General features: G+C 43.2%; 1 protein-coding gene across 4 annotated transcripts in view; it reads right to left on the bottom strand.

The window, feature by feature from the left end:
- LOC143285501 (centrosomal protein of 89 kDa-like) overlaps nt 1-17,415 on the bottom strand; it is a 46,246-nt gene that overhangs the window by 12,352 nt on the left and 16,479 nt on the right. For all 4 annotated transcript variants that reach the window (XM_076592833.1, XM_076592831.1, XM_076592832.1 and 1 more), the window contains 8 exons: nt 14,981-15,031; nt 14,030-14,223; nt 11,804-11,919; nt 8,230-8,410; nt 7,113-7,176; nt 6,105-6,208; nt 4,300-4,399; nt 2,417-2,458 (listed from right to left, as the gene is read on the bottom strand). In XM_076592833.1, coding sequence (XP_076448948.1) covers nt 2,417-2,458; nt 4,300-4,399; nt 6,105-6,208; nt 7,113-7,176; nt 8,230-8,410; nt 11,804-11,919; nt 14,030-14,223; nt 14,981-15,031 — 852 coding nt within the window. The remainder of the gene's footprint in view (nt 1-2,416; nt 2,459-4,299; nt 4,400-6,104; nt 6,209-7,112; nt 7,177-8,229; nt 8,411-11,803; nt 11,920-14,029; nt 14,224-14,980; nt 15,032-17,415) is intronic.

The following is a 17,415-nucleotide window of genomic DNA, read 5'->3' as shown; positions in this document are numbered from 1 at the left end:
ACACCCCACACACCTGTCTTTCACCTGCAACACCCCACACACCTGTCCTTCACCTGCAACACCACACACACCTGTCTTTCACCTGCAACACCCCACATACCTGTCTTTCACCTGCAACACCACACACACCTGTCTTTCACCTGCAACACCCCACACACCTGTCTTTCACCTGCAACACCCCACACACCTGTCTTTCACCTGCAACACCACACACACCTGTCTTTCACCTGCAACAACACACACCTGTCTTTCACCTTCAGAACCACACACCTGTCTTTCACCTGCAACCCCACACACCTGTCTTTCACCTGCAACACCACACACCTGTCTTTCACCTTCAGAACCACACACCTGTCTTTCACCTGCAACACCATACACCTGTCTTTCACCTTCAGAACCACACACCTGTCTTTCACCTGCAACACCACACACCTGTCTTTTACCTGCAACACCACACACCTGTCTTTTACCTGCAACACCACACACCTGTCTTTCACCTGCAACACCACACACCTGTCTTCTACCTGCAACACCACACACCTGTCCTTTACTTGAAACGCTACACATCTGCCTTTCATCTGCAATGTGACACAACTCATCTTTCACCAATGATCATTTTTGTTTGGGGAGTGTTTTTTTGTTATTGTTTTTTTTTTTTTATACTTAAAAAAAAAAAAAAAAATTTCTCACCCAAACACCACATGTGTGACACCTTTCCTTCACCTTGAACGTAACACGTCTTGTCTCTAAACCTGTAGTGAAATGCAGGTGGGAAGACTTTTTTCCCTCGAACATGTGAAGAGATTGTCAAATTGTATTGTATTGTATTCAGAACCACACACCTGTCTTTCACCTGCAACCACACACACCTGTCTTTCACCTGCAACAACACACACCTGTCTTTCACCTTCAGAACCACACACCTGTCTTTCACCTGCAACAGCACACACCTGTCTTTCACCTTCAGAACCACACACCTGTCTTTCACCTGCAACAGCACACACCTGTCTTTCACCTGCAACACCACACACCTGTCTTTCACCTGCAACACCATACACCTGTCTTTCACCTGCAACACCACACACCTGTCTTTCACCTGCAACACCATACACCTGTCTTTCACCTGCAACACCATACACCTGTCTTTTACCTACAGTACCACACACCTGTCATTTACCTGCAATACCACACACCTGTCTTTTACCTGCAACACCACACACCTGTCTTCTACCTGCAATACCACACACCTGTCATTTACCTGCAACACCACACACCTGTCTTCTACCTGCAATACCACACACCTGTCATTTACCTGCAACACCACACACCTGTCTTCTACCTGCAATACCACACACCTGTCATTTACCTGCAACACCACACACCTGTCTTCTACCTGCAATACCACACACCTGTCATTTACCTGCAACACCACACACCTGTCATTTACCTGTAACACCACACACCTGTCCTTTACCTGCAATACCACACACCTGTCATTTACCTGTAACACCACACACCTGTCATTTACCTGCAACACCACACACCTGTCATTGACCTGCAACACCACACACCTGTCATTGACCTGCAACACCACACACCTGTCTTCTACCTGCAACACCACACACCTGTCATTTACCTGCAACACCACACACCTGTCATTTACCTGCAACACCACACACCTGTCTTCTACCTGCAACACCACACAGCTGTCATTTACCTGTAACACCACACACCTGTCCTTTACTTGAAACGCTACACATCTGCCTTTCATCTGCAATGTGACACAACTCATCTTTCACCAATGATCATTTTTGTTTGGGGAGTGTTTTTTTTGCTATTGTTTTTTTTTTTTTATACTTAAAAAAAAAAAAAAATTTCTCACCCAAACACCACATGTGTGACACCTTTCCTTCACCTTGAACGTAACACGTCTTGTCTCTAAACCTGTAGTGAAATGCAGGTGGGAAGACTTTTTTCCCTCGAACATGTGAAGAGATTGTCAAATTGTATTGTATTGTATTGTATTGTATTGTATTGTACTGTACTGCACTGCACTGTATTGTATTGTATTGTATTGTATTGCATTGTATTGTACTGTATTTCTTTTTTCTTAGTGCAAGTGTACTTGTTCCACTATGAAAAGTGATTTTCTACAGAGTTTTTTCCAGGGACAATCCTTTCATTGCCATGGTTTCTACTTAAAACACATGCAATGTGCATACTGAACACAGGACCTCAGTTAATCATCTCATCCAAATGACCAGCAACCAGATCTCCACTCAAGTCCATTGGAGGCAGAGTTTAAAAAAAAAAAAAAAATCCTAATCCATATCCAGGAATCGAACCCGTGGACACAGGCTTCTCAGGTGCATTACCACTAGGCCACCACTGCCCTGTTCCCAACAACATCACTCACCACTTTAAACGCTGTGTCCCTCTCCAAAGCTGTCTTCTCCACCTGCACACAAAGTTTGTTGACTTGAAAAACATGGGCACGACTCCCCACACCCCACACCCCCCCCAGCCCCCCATATGCCCTCCTGTCAGGACGATATCACATTTCAAAGACTCTTCCCATACCCCCACCCTGCCATAAAGCGGTCACATTTCAACAGCAAATCACGACCATCCCCCTTTTCTCACTCTCTCTTCCCTCCTACTCTTTCACCTCCCTTCTCTCTACCTCCATTCTCTTTTCTCTTTCACCTCACTACCTCCATTCCCTTTTCTCTTTCACCTCACTACCTCCATTCTCTCTTTCGCCTCACTACATCCATTCTCTTTTCTCTTTCACCTCACTACCTCCATTCTCTCTTTCACCTCACTACCTCCATTCCCTTTTCTCTTTCACCTCACTACCTCCATTCTCTCTTTCACCTCACTACCTCCATTCTCTCTTCTCTTTCACCTCACTACCTCCCTTCTCTCTTTCACCTCACTACCTCCATTCTCTCTTCTCTTTCACCTCACTACCTCCCTTCTCTTTCACCTCACTACCTCCATTCTCTCTTCTCTTTCACCTCACTACCTCCATTCTCTCTTCTCTTTCACCTCACTACCTCCATTCTCTTTCACCTCACTACCTCCCTTCTCTCTTCTCTTTCACCTCACTACCTCCATTCTCTCTTCTCTTTCACCTCACTACCTCCATTCTCTCTCTTTCACCTCACTACCTCCATTCTCTCTTCTCTTTCACCTCACTACCTCCATTCTCTCTTCTCTTTCACCTCACTACCTCCATTCTCTCTCTTTCACCTCACTACCTCCATTCTCTCTTCTCTTTCACCTCACTACCTCCCTTCTCTTTCACCTCACTACCTCCCTTCTCTCTTCTCTTTCACCTCACTACCTCCATTCTCTCTCTTTCACCTCACTACCTCCATTCTCTCTTCTCTTTCACCTCACTACCTCCATTCTCTCTCTTTCACCTCACTACCTCCATTCTCTCTTCTCTCTCACCTCACTACCTCCCTTCTCTTTCACCTCACTACCTCCATTCTCTCTCTTTCACCTCACTACCTCCATTCTCTTTCACCTCACTACCTCCATTCTCTCTCTTTCTCCTCACTACCTCCATTCTCTCTCTTTCACCTCACTACCTCCATTCTCTCTTTCTCCTCACTACCTCCATTCTCTCTATTCTTTCACCTCACCACCCCCACCTCTACCCCCTCCTCCTCTCTCTCTGCTCTCCTTCTGCCCCCTTCCTTTTCAACATCCCTACCAAAACATGCATATATGTTCCTTTCTTTTCAATATCCCTACTAAGACATGCATTTATGTTCCTTTCTTTTCAACATCCCTACCAAAACATGCATATATGTTCCTTTCTTTTCAATATCCCTACTAAGACATGCATTTATGTTCCAAATAAAAATCAAACAAGACAAAGTAGACTGTTTTAAATACATACGGAATATAACCTGTTAAACTGATAATAAATCAGTAATAATACAAATAACAATCTACCACTTTTACTACTACTATGACTACTATTACTACTGCAAATAGTAATACTAATAAGAACATCCATAGCAAAATCAAACAGATTGTTTTAAATAAATGTACTAACATGACTACTATGACTACTACTACTTTTACTATTAAAATAATAACAACATTCACAATGCCAAACAGACTGTTTTGAATAAATGTGTAATACAACTTAAAACGAAATAAAAATTTTGAAATATAACAATAATAATAACAATCTTTATACTATCATTAGCATCAGTATTATCAAAAAAAAAAAAAACAAGGCAAAGACCACATAGTGGTGTGGTGAGTCCCTGCACGTACAATCCTGATGACGGTGGCCAGCTCCTTCTGTGTCAGCAGCTCCTTGTTCTCCGACTGCTGTACAGCTTTCTGCAGGATCAGCATCTTGTTCTGTGTCCTCCTGCAAGCCACACACACACACACACACATCAACACACACACACACATCAACACACACACACACACACATCAACACACACACACACACATCAACACACATCAACACACACACACACACACATCAACACACACACACACACACACATTAACACACACATACACACATCAACACACACACACACACACACACATCAACACACATCAACACACACACACACACACACCAACACACACATACACACATCAACACACATGCACACACATCAACACACACACACACACACACACATCAACACACACACACACACACACACATCAACACACACACACACTTCACAGCCACTAGTTTTCATCCCTGTTATGATTTATGTTAGGCACCCACACATACCGTAAAGTTTGGTCTATTGAGCACACTGGTATATAAGCCACACCCACTAAATTTTGGAAAAATTTAAACTTTATACATACATAAGCCGCACCGGTTTATAAGCCGCACTTATTTCCAGTACCGGAACACATACTGATACAACAGAAAAGCTGTTGATACTGTAGGTTATGAAATAAACAAAAGTGGGAACAACACAAAGAAAAGCAAGCGAAAATACTGCTAGTGCCACAAAAAAATAATAAATAAACACAACGAAAATAAGATCCATAATTTAGGGATAGTCACATTTATTCAACATCATCCTGCTCACTGAATCCACTAAAATCTTCGTCTTCAGTGTCCGAGTTGAAGAGAACCAGCACAACTTCCTCCGCCATCTTGTCACTTCAGCCTCGCTTTCACTTCATGAACATGAAGGTGGAGGTCACTGCTGGTTCGTCGCTTGCACTGTCGTCTGCTAGGTCGATCGCCTTCAATTTGAAGGCTGCATCATAGGCATAACGTCGCGTTTTCGGCATGATGAGGGTGTTCGCTTGAGCAGAGTAGAACTGAATGCTGATCTGAAGGCTTTAATGTGTGCGGATTTGATTTATAAAACATGAACAGTTAGCACACTATCCTGAAGCTCATCCAAAAATTCATGGACAGAAATCATGATTTTGGTGAGATGAAGGGCAGCTAAGAATAGACGAGAACGTGACACTCCCAGGATCGTTAAAATCCGCAAATAAGCAGCATCATTGTATAAGCCGCAGAGGTTGAAGCTGGGGTAAAAAGTCGCGGCTTATAGACCGAACTTTACGGTAATCCATTTCACATCCAAAACTGACAACGACCACCGAAATCTCTTGCGATCAGAAATGTTAAACTTGCTGTGTGCCACTGACACCATCAAAACAGACGGGCTTGAAACAAATTTGGCATTTTTGCATTCACGTTCAACTTCACAAAGAACAAGTACCTGATTCTTGGTGTTGATTGTTCTTTCAGAGTATACTTACAGGTACGTGGTTGTGGCTGTTTTCAAAAATCACTGTAGAAAAAGAAGAGATTTATGGTTGGTTTGACAATTTAACTAAAAGGGTTTTAAGTCGAAATAACAGCTTTTGAACACTTGTCAGTCATAACGGCAGGACTGACAGAATTCAATGTTACTAACAGGAATTAACCTGAAAGTTAATTTCCTCATGAACACAAAAAGTGTTGGACTGATCGAACTAGGATTTGACCTGCGTACAGCTGGCATCTTTGCCTGAATTCAGGCTTTGTCGCTAAAGCAAAATGATGAATACTGAGCAGGGAAGGGCCTGTGTCTGACCTGATGGCTTTGTGCAGGGCTCTGATCTCGGCCTTCAGCTGTTTGTTCTCTGCCTCCCTCTCTATGGTCGCCAGTGTCTGCTGCCTCCTCTCCTCCTCTGACGCCTGCACACACACACATTATACACACACACACATTATACACACACACACATTATACACACACACAAACACATTATACACACACACACACACACATTATACACACACACACACATTATACACACACACACATTAAACACACACACACACACATTATACACACACACACATTAAGCACACACACACACATTATACACACACACACATTAAACACACACACACACACATTATACACACACACACATTAAACACACACAAACACATTATACACACACACACACATTAAGCACACACACACACACACACACACATTAAACACAAACACACACACACAATAAACACATGTACACAATTTCAACACACACACACACACACACACACATTCATACACTCACACACACACATTCAACACACATACTCTCACACACACACATTCAACACACATACACACACACACACATTCAACACACACACACACACACACACAAACACTAGCACGCACACATACATACTCAACACACACATGCACACACATAAAACACACACACACACACACACACACACACACACACAAACACTACACACATTCATCTGACACACACAACACACAACACATACACACACACACAGACGAACAACTCTCTTGTTGACTCAAGTTCTTTTACAAATGCTAGGTGCATGCTGCACAAGGCCCTTCAGCTTATCGTCTCAACACAAAGACTAGCACCACGACAGCAGGTCTAATGGAGGGGAGAGAAAGAAGCCCTGGTCCACGTGGGACTGGAACCCAGGGCCCTGGCCTTCTTCTCAAATGCTCTACCGCTGAGCCACGGCTCCACATCATCACACACGTATGAAAGACAGGAAGAAACGAAGCCAGATATTTTCAAAGTCTTAAGTTCCTCACCTTCAGTTTGTTGGCAATTTTCTCTTTCTCCTTCTCAAACATTTCTTTCTCTTCTGTGACTGATCTGAAACACACACACACACACACACACACACACACACACACACACAGAGAAAATGTTGTCACATTCCACACTCTGTTTTTCGTATTGAGTGCGCAAGTCTGTGACGTGAGAAACATATTCTGTATTTGAGCAAAGCTCTTTTTCCCCCAACACAAGATGATTGTACTCACTTTAAGTATCACAGTTTTATAAAATATCACCCCCAAACTTTTTGCATTTCATAATGTGCATGCAGTTTCTTCACTTCTACTCATGCTTGTAGTTGTACATAATTAACTCCTTAAAATGAAAAAAAAAAAAAAAAAAAAAAAAAAACCTCCTTAAAATGAAATCTTTGCTCACATTAATGAAAATTGCTCTCGAAAAAATTAACTGCAATATGCTACACAGACTTCTTCATGATAACAAAGCAAGGACATACTGGTTACATCCAAAACACATGTGAGCCTTCAGGATGACGGGGAATTCATGTTACCCATGTGTGTTGAAAAGCATGGCTGCCTACGTGGCAGGGGTAAAAACAGTCACACATAAAAGCCCACTCGTACATACTAGTGAACGTGGGAGTTGCAGCCCACGAATTACGATCACACTTGCTCACACTTCCGCTGGAAACTTCTTTTTCTTCGTTCATAGGCTGCAACTTCATCGTTCTCTCATATGTACACGAGTGGGCTTTTAGGGTGTGCATGCTGGGTGTGTTCTTGTTTCCACAACCCATCAAACACTGACATGGATTACAGGATCTTTAACATGCATATCTGATCTTCTGCTTGCGTGTACACACAAAGAGGGTTCAGGCACAAGCAGGTCTGCACATATGTTGACCTGGGAGATCGAAAAAAATCTCAACCCTTTACCCACCAGGCGCTGTCACCGAGATTCGAACCCAGGACCCTCAGATGGAAAGTCCAACGCTTTAACCACTTGGCTATTGCGCCTGTTGCTCGTACATACAAGTGAATGTGAGAGTTGCAGCCCATGAACGAAGAAGATGATCACACTTGCTCACACTTCCGCTGGACACACAGCACTGAACAGCACTTCTCTCACTTTTTCAGGTCGGCCACGGTATTGATGTGGTCCTGGACAGTCATGTGACTGCCGGCCTCCAACAGCATGTTGTCGTGTCGGTGCTTGATGTCCTTGAACTTCATCTTGGTCTCCTCCAGCTCCCGCTCCACTTCCTCACGCTCAGTCTCACTGACCGTCACCTTCTTCGTCAGACGACTCACTGCGGAATAATAACAATAATAATTATGTTCAGATCCACGCTGTTTCCATGTTCCCAGATTCACACATGGATAATAATAATAACAGTTATTATTTTCAAATCCACGCTGTTTCCATGTTCCCAGATTCACACACTCCTCAACTGGCCCCCACTCTTTCTGTCTCTGGATCTTACATTTGGAACGAGCTCCCTCATTTGCTTCACACCCCCGAAAGCGGAGTATGGCTGCCTACATGGCGGGGTAAAAACAGTCATACACGTAAAAGCCCACTCGTGTGCATACGAGTGAACGTGGGAGTTGCAGCCCACAAACAAAGAAGAAGAAGAAGCTTCACAGATCACTGCACTCACCTCTCAGTCTTGCCGTTAACACCTACCTCTTTCTGAAATACTCTCCCCTGCCCTCCTTCTTCCCAGCTGCCCAGTTTTTCTAGCATTAAATTTACATGTATCTTTAAGTTTTATTTTTCATTCTTCAGGTTTAAAACTATGCATGTGAGCAAATGACTGGTCTGTATGCACTTTGTTTCTGTATAAGATTCAACGCCATATAATTGGTATAATAATATCACTATTGTTAATATTACCAATCTGCATTTATTTACTGTTTACTCTGCAGCTCCAAGCACATTTACTAATAAATGTGTGATGAATAAAGTACAGGAGCATACAAAATATTTAAGATACAAACTCGCCAAAAAATTTTTTTCTAAAACTGTTTAACACCTGACACACAGCGCACACACTTCTCCCACCTCACACACTGGGAATGCAGTGGGGAGTGCTAAATTTGATGGTCACAGGTTGAAGAATTCACTGCAGTGATGAACACCAGTGTGAATAACACAGCATACAGTCAGTTCATTCTGGGGCATGACTCAACTCAAACGGTTATATTTCTTTATCGCCCCACTTCTTCTCTTCTTCTTTGTTCATGGGCTGCAACTCCCATGTTCACTCATACATACGTGAGTGGGCTTTTATGTGTATGACTGTTTTTACCCCGCCATGTAGGCAGCCATACTCTGCTTTCGGGGATGTGCATGCTGGGTATGTACTTGTTTCCATAACCCGCCGAACGCTGACATGGATTACAGGATCTTTAACGTGCGTATTTGATCTTTTGCTTGCGTATACACACGAAGGGGGTTCAGGCACTAGCAGGTCTGCACATATGTTGACCTGGGAGATCGGAAAAATCTCCACCCTTTATCCACCAGATTCGAACCCAGGACCCTCAGATTGAAAGTCCAACGCTTTAACCACTCGGCTATTGCGCCCGTCGTATCGCCCCACTAACCCTTGCCCCCTCCAAAGCTAAATCACACAACCCTGTGTACATGTTCAACAAGTGCCCATGGCCTCACTGTTGGTGGGACAGTTGTCATTTCATTTTTTTCTCAATCCAAAACACTGACACAGATTACAGGATCATCAGTGTGTGTCCTGGATATGTATGAACATGACAAGGGATGGATTAAGACGTGTGTGTCAGTGTGCTACTTACGGGTCACATGTGTGGAACAGTGTCAGTGTGCTACTTATGGGTCACATGCGTGGAACATTGTCAGTGTGCTACTTATGGGTCACATGTGTGGAACAGTGTCAGTGTGCTACTTATGGGTCACATGTGTGGAAGTGTCAGTGTGCTACTTATGGGTCACATGTGTGGAACAGCGTCAGTGTGCTACTTATGGGTCACATGTGTGGAACATTGTCAGTGTGCTACTTATGGGTCACATGTGTGGAACAGCGTCAGTGTGCTACTTATGGGTCACATGTGTGGAACAGTGTCAGTGTGCTACTTATGGGTCACATGTGTGGAACAGCGTCAGTGTGCTACTTATGGGTCACATGTGTGGAACATTGTCAGTGTGCTACTTATGGGTCACATGTGTGGAACAGTGTCAGTGTGCTACTTATGGGTCACGTGTGGAACAGCGTCAGTGTGCTACTTATGGGTCACATGTGTGGAACAGCGTCAGTGTGCTACTTACGGGTCACATGCGTGGAACAGTGTCAGTGTGCTACTTATGGGTCACATGTGTGGAACAGTGTCAGTGTGCTACTTATGGGTCACATGTGTGGAACAGTGTCAGTGTGCTACTTATGGGTCACATGTGTGGAACAGCGTCAGTGTGCTACTTATGGGTCACATGTGTGGAACAGCGTCAGTGTGCTACTTATGGGTCACATGTGTGGAACAGTGTCAGTGTGCTACTTATGGGTCACATGTGTGGAAGTGTCAGTGTGCTACTTATGGGTCACATGTGTGGAACAGCGTCAGTGTGCTACTTATGGGTCACATGTGTGGAACAGTGTCAGTGTGCTACTTATGGGTCACATGTGTGGAACAGCGTCAGTGTGCTACTTATGGGTCACATGTGTGGAACAGTGTCAGTGTGCTACTTATGGGTCACATGTGTGGAACAGCGTCAGTGTGCTACTTATGGGTCACATGCGTGGAACATTGTCAGTGTGCTACTTATGGGTCACATGTGTGGAACATTGTCAGTGTGCTACTTATGGGTCACATGCGTGGAACATTGTCAGTGTGCTACTTATGGGTCACATGTGTGGAACAGCGTCAGTGTCCTACTTATGGGTCACATGCGTGGAACATTGTCAGTGTGCTACTTACGGGTCACATGTGTGGAACATTGTCAGTGTGCTACTTATGGGTCACATGTGTGGAACATTGTCAGTGTGCTACTTATGGGTCACATGTGTGGAACAGCGTCAGTGTGCTACTTATGGGTCACATGTGTGGAACATTGTCAGTGTCCTACTTATGGGTCACATGCGTGGACCATTGTCAGTGTGCTACTTATGGGTCACATGTGTGGAACAGTGTCAGTGTGCTACTTATGGGTCACATGTGTGGAAGTGTCAGTGTGCTACTTATGGGTCACATGTGTGGAACAGTGTCAGTGTGCTACTTATGGGTCACATGTGTGGAAGTGTCAGTGTGCTACTTATGGGTCACATGTGTGGAACAGCGTCAGTGTGCTACTTATGGGTCACATGTGTGGAACAGCGTCAGTGTGCTACTTATGGGTCACATGTGTGGAAGTGTCAGTGTGCTACTTATGGGTCACATGTGTGGAACAGCGTCAGTGTGCTACTTATGGGTCACATGTGTGGAAGTGTCAGTGTGCTACTTATGGGTCACATGTGTGGAACAGCGTCAGTGTGCTACTTATGGGTCACATGCGTGGAACATTGTCAGTGTGCTACTTATGGGTCACATGTGTGGAACATTGTCAGTGTGCTACTTATGGGTCACACGTGTGGAACATTGTCAGTGTGCTACTTATGGGCCACATGTGTGGAACAGTGTCAGTGTGCTACTTATGGGTCACATGCGTGGAACATTGTCAGTGTGCTACTCACTGTCCTGTGTGTGTGTGGCACAGAGGTCCTTTATCCTGTTGTGCTGCACCTCCAGCTGTTCCATCAACACCTGGTTCTCCTCCAGCACCAGTCGGGCCTGCTCCTGTAGCTCCTGCCTGCAACACACACACCCTCTGTTACTGTGGGGTAGGTAGGCCTAATTGCGAACGATCCCGTTGAATCAACCAGCTCAACGTGTGTACTGTAAAGATAACATGTCCTACGATAGTCAAACATAGTTTTTTTGTTTTTGAAGGCTTTCTCCGAATGGCTGAACCAAGAAAAGCTCGCCTGCTCATCCTTTTCATCATTTTGTGGACATTTAAAATAGCAGGGGTGCCTGAGGGTAAATACGAATGGGTAATACAAACCCTTTTGAGAGTGTTCAGTAACCATGCAGCATCGTTTGCAAATAGACTCACGTCAAAATATCCCATGGTCTAATTGCAAATGACACTATTTTGCAGATTCCTGTCAAAACTGATGTTCTAATCTGTCACCAGTATGCTTTCTTAAATTCTGTCAGCAATGGTAATGCACTTTCAATATATCCGATCAAATCAGCTATTTTAAATATCCGATTAAATCAGCTATTTTAAATTGTGTCCAAGTCCTACAACTTGCTTCCCTTGATTTAAGGTTTTTGAGAGCACGTTTGTAACCTGGTCGACAGTGGTGTGCGGAGAGAAGAAAGAGCGCAGAAATAGCTGATGTTTGACTGGTTCTTGGAAATGGATATTCATTTAGGAATTAGAAAAAGGTCAAAGCAGATGTTAAATTGTGAAATGCAACTGTTAAGAACGCATCGAAGCAGGGCGGTATACAAATCGTTGGCAATCACAGTGTTCACAATTACCCACACCTATCCTACACCTCCTGCCTGCAACACACACACCCTCTGAACTAACCAGCAAAGCAGAGAATCAGAGACAAATGGACAACAGAAAGAAAAGGTAAAAGCCAGAAACAAAGAGAGCTGTAGAAAAGAGGAAATTTGCAGCACAGAATTTCCAGAAAGGGCTACTGTTCATAACTACAAGGTAACCTGGCATAACCATCACACCACAGCAGACGTCACCACACAAAAACTCAGCCAATAAGTCAGGTAAGAGAGACCATATCACTTGCATAATCAATCAAACTTCTTCTTCTTCTGCATTCACTCGTATGCACATGAGTGGGCTTTTATGTGTATGACCGTTTTTACCCCGCCATGTAGGCAGCCATACTCCGTTTTCGGGGGTGTGCATGCTTGGTATGTTCTTGTTTCCATAACCCACCGAATGCTGACATGGATTACAAGATCTTTAACGTGCGTATTTGATCTTCTGCTTGCATATACACACGAAGGGGGTTCAGGCACTAGCAGGTCCGCACATATGTTGACCTGGGAGATCGTAAAAATCTCCACCCTTTACCCACCAGGCGTCGTCACCGTGATTCGACAGTCCAACGCTTTAACCACTCGGCTATTGCGCCCGTCTCCCATCCATCAAACAATGCTTTTGTTTATCACCTGACACTCCACAACAAAAGACCGCCTCATCATCATAATGGAAGACAGCCGTCGTTCCATGCAGCTCTTCTGCTTTGGACTGGCCATCTGGAAATCTTGACATCCCCCTCAAAGTTACATCCATCAAGTGGATGACATTCAGCTCCATCAGAATCTTCCAATTTGAGCCCGCAACACACAAGCCTGGGTGATAGGGTAGTCTGGCCAAAAAAAACCCACATGTACCTTGAGGTACCCTGAGGTCAGATTGATAACCTTTCGATCTTAAGTTCACAGTATCAACCCCTACGGCTCAACGTTCAGCTTACTTTTCCTCTTTTTTTTTTTTTTTTTTAATCAGAGACTGACATAAGCTTACAGTCGGGCCAACAGCAAAGCGTACGATCAAAGGTTTCTCCACAGCAATGGGATTTTGTTTACACTCTAGTCTTTTGTGAAGGGCTATGACTCTCAAACTAAGAAGCAAGGCTGCGCTGGCTCTTCATGTTACAACCCTGGGGGGTAATTGGCCAAATGTCCAAAAGCCATCTTGGCCAAGAGAGTGGGGATGTAACTTGGGCAAGACACTGTCCACTATGATAAAATTTTAGCCCTGATACTTGGAACAACAGCTGCATCCTCTGCAGTTCAGATGGTTATAGCTGGACACAGCTGACTCATATATACACCCCCAAATTCTGCCCCCTCCCATGCTGCCCCCCATGACTCACCAATCAGAAAGGCCCACACCACCACCTCCACTCCTCCCTCCCTGCAGCTGATAGCGCTGGTTTTCCCGCACCACCTCCTCCGCCCTCTGCTTCAGGGCCTGCAACTCTTCCTGGCAGCGACTGGTTACCTCCTCCTTCTCGGCTATCAGGTCGTCGTAGGCCAGAAATAGTGGGGCCAGGTAACGCTTGTTGATCTGCATACAACATTGGTAATAGTAGGTAGTGGCAGCCAGAAATTTAACTGAATGTGAAGAACTTACAGCTGCAATTACCGTTCAGATTTTTTTTAAACAAGGAAATGGCAAAAATAATTTTGTTGATGTCTTAATCAGTTCCAGTGATATGGTATTTTAAAGTTTGTTACTGTCCATGAGATAGCTGTCAGTGAGGTGCAAGTTGTAAATTTCATACGCTTCAAAGTAAACTATTGGCAATGAAGTGTAAACACATTTCATACACTTTAACAACTATCAACAGTGAGGTGTAAGCACTAAACAACTACTGCCAATGAGTTATAAGCACATTTCATGTTCTATAAAGTAACAACCATCAACAGTCAGTTGTAGGCACATTTCAAAGACTTTAAAGTAACAAATGTTTTCAGAATGAGGCACTTACAAAGGAAAAAACCAAAAACAAACAAGACAACATTCTCAGAAGAAATGCAGTTTACCTTTACTCCACAAATCAAAGAATGAGTGTATATAGGTGTGTGTGTGTGTGTGTGTGTGTGTGTGAGTGTGTGTGTCTGTGCGTATGTGTAAGCATGTGTGTATGTGCATGTGCATGTGTGTATGTGTATGTGTGTGTGTGTGTGTGTGTGTAGTGAGAGAGACATCAATATATTCTTAATCTGTTGGTTTATATTAAGATTTCCCTGTCCCATCCCCTCACCCACGCAAAGCACCCCCTTCCCCCACCCGCTTCCAGCACACCACTCCCTCTACTCACCAGCCACGAAGGGACAGGGCCCTGTGAAGGCAGACCTTGCAGTTTGGAGCGCTACAACACACACACACACACACACACACACACACACACACACACACAGACACCCACACACACACACACACACACAGACACCCCCCCACACACACACACACACGCACACACACAGACACCCACACACAGACACCCACACACACACACACACACAGACACCCACACACACACACGCACACACACACACACACAGACACCCACACACACACACACACACACACACACACACGCACGCACGCACGCACACACACACACACACACACACACACACACAGACACCCACACACACACACACACACACACACACACGCACGCACGCACGCACGCACACACACACACACACACACACACACACACACACACACATACCCCGCACACACACACACACACACACACACACACACACACACATACCCACACACACACACACACACACACACACACACACACACACACACACACACAAGCTATTCCCATTTAGTCAGGTTAGAAAGCTCAGCTGGACTTTTATTCTTTTTTCATCCCTTCACTCACCATCACCCAAACTTACTTCACTTCAAGACACAACAGAAATCTGAACATCATCAGCTAAGCTTTCTCATAAAACTTCACACAATTCTTGAATCCAAAGGATGGACACTACACACACACACACAGAGACACAGACACAGACACACACACACACACACGCAGCATAACCAAAATGCATGATAATCAGAGACTGTGAGGAGGAAACGTTCATAATATAACCAACATATTACCATAAACTTTATCAGATCTAAGTTGCCAGTTTCTTCCCAACCTTTCAGTTTTATCAAACTCTAGTTGTCAACATTTTTTCCTTTATTATAAAGGCTTTGAAATTTATCAAAATTGTGTTAATGATTTCTCACTAATCTTTCAAGTTTTAAATTCTAGTTGTCAAGATTTTTTCAATCGTTATGCTGGACAAGAACTTTTACAAAATTGTTATCAATTTCTTCCAATTCTGTCTATCTCTGAATGCTAATTGTGAACATCTTCAACTTTACTATAATCATGTAATGTAAGCCACTTGTTTTTCTTTCTGATTCTGTCAGAAAGTTCTCTTTCAAAAAAACAAAAAAAGCGAAAAATTCTGGGATTTACTGAAACCTTCACCAAAAGGTCTGTCAGCACAGAGATCACTCCTACACCTCTAAGCCCCATTCAGTTCCCCAATAACTTTACTCACATTGTTGTTGTTACTGTGGTTTATTGGTTGTTTCAATTCTTTCTTCTCAACCATTGTCAGTAAATAAAACTGTGCCGGTGAGGTTCAAGGCGGGCTTGGGGCAGGGGTTCGATACTGAGTCATTTCAGTCCTTCCTTCTGAGTAACCTCTCCTCCTACCCTGGCCTCTCTCACATCTTTCTTTTTCTCCATCTGTTTGTCTGTCTTTCATGTACAGTTGTTGTAGTCTTCTTACTTTGTCCTTTTGTCTTTCTTGTCAAATAACTGACCACAATGTTAAAAAAAAAAAAATTGGGGACGGACAAGGTTTAACGATGCAAATGATAACAGTGGCGATGTTCACCATAATGATAATGAAAAAATTACTGTGTTTAAATTCAATGTGTCCTTTGAAGTTCAGAATATAATATTCTCTGAAGTACAGAAGTGTCCATCCAGTGTTCTTGGTGGGCAGTGACCCCCCCAAAAAAAAAGCATTCTGCAGTAAACAGCCTGTGTCATATGTCTTTTTGTCTTTTTGCCACACACCATTCCAGTGTGATGTGTTGTGTCTGTTGCGTTTAGCACAATGTTTTCATACTTTTTTTTTTTTTTAATGAATAAATAAAAATATCTGTAATGTGATGTGTCTGTTGCGTTTAGCACAATGTTTTCATACTTTTTTTTAAATGAATAAATAAAAATATCTGTAATGTGATGTGTTGTGTCTTATCATTTAGCACAATGTTTTCATACTTTTTTTTTTAACCCTTTCACTGCCCGGAAAATAAGATTTAAGTGAAATCTATTTGCCAGGGTTTTTTCACAAAAAACGGGTATAAATTTTCAAAAAATTCTGTGCTCTTTGTTATTGGAGAAAGACCCATAAAAGTATTATATTTTCTGAAAGGTAAATGAATAAAGAACACAAAACACATGATGTTTTCCCATTTTATATATTTTTAGTGACATGCTGTTGTTCTGAAATCAGTGTTTTGTTTTTTTGTCACATTTTCAACTTGTTCATTACTAACATTAGTCAGGTAATTTGCACTAAAATATCGTATTTTCTGGACAAATGGATATCCGCATACACTAAATCATACTAGAACAACCACAATAAAAAAAAAATTAAAAAGAGATAGATACACAATGCATTGTGACTTCTCCAAGTGATAATGTGGATGAGAGGC

Source organism: Babylonia areolata, chromosome 9, assembly GCF_041734735.1.
Source record: "Babylonia areolata isolate BAREFJ2019XMU chromosome 9, ASM4173473v1, whole genome shotgun sequence".
NCBI lineage: Eukaryota > Metazoa > Mollusca > Gastropoda > Neogastropoda > Buccinidae > Babylonia > Babylonia areolata.
This window is presented reverse-complemented; position numbering and strand designations above follow the sequence as displayed.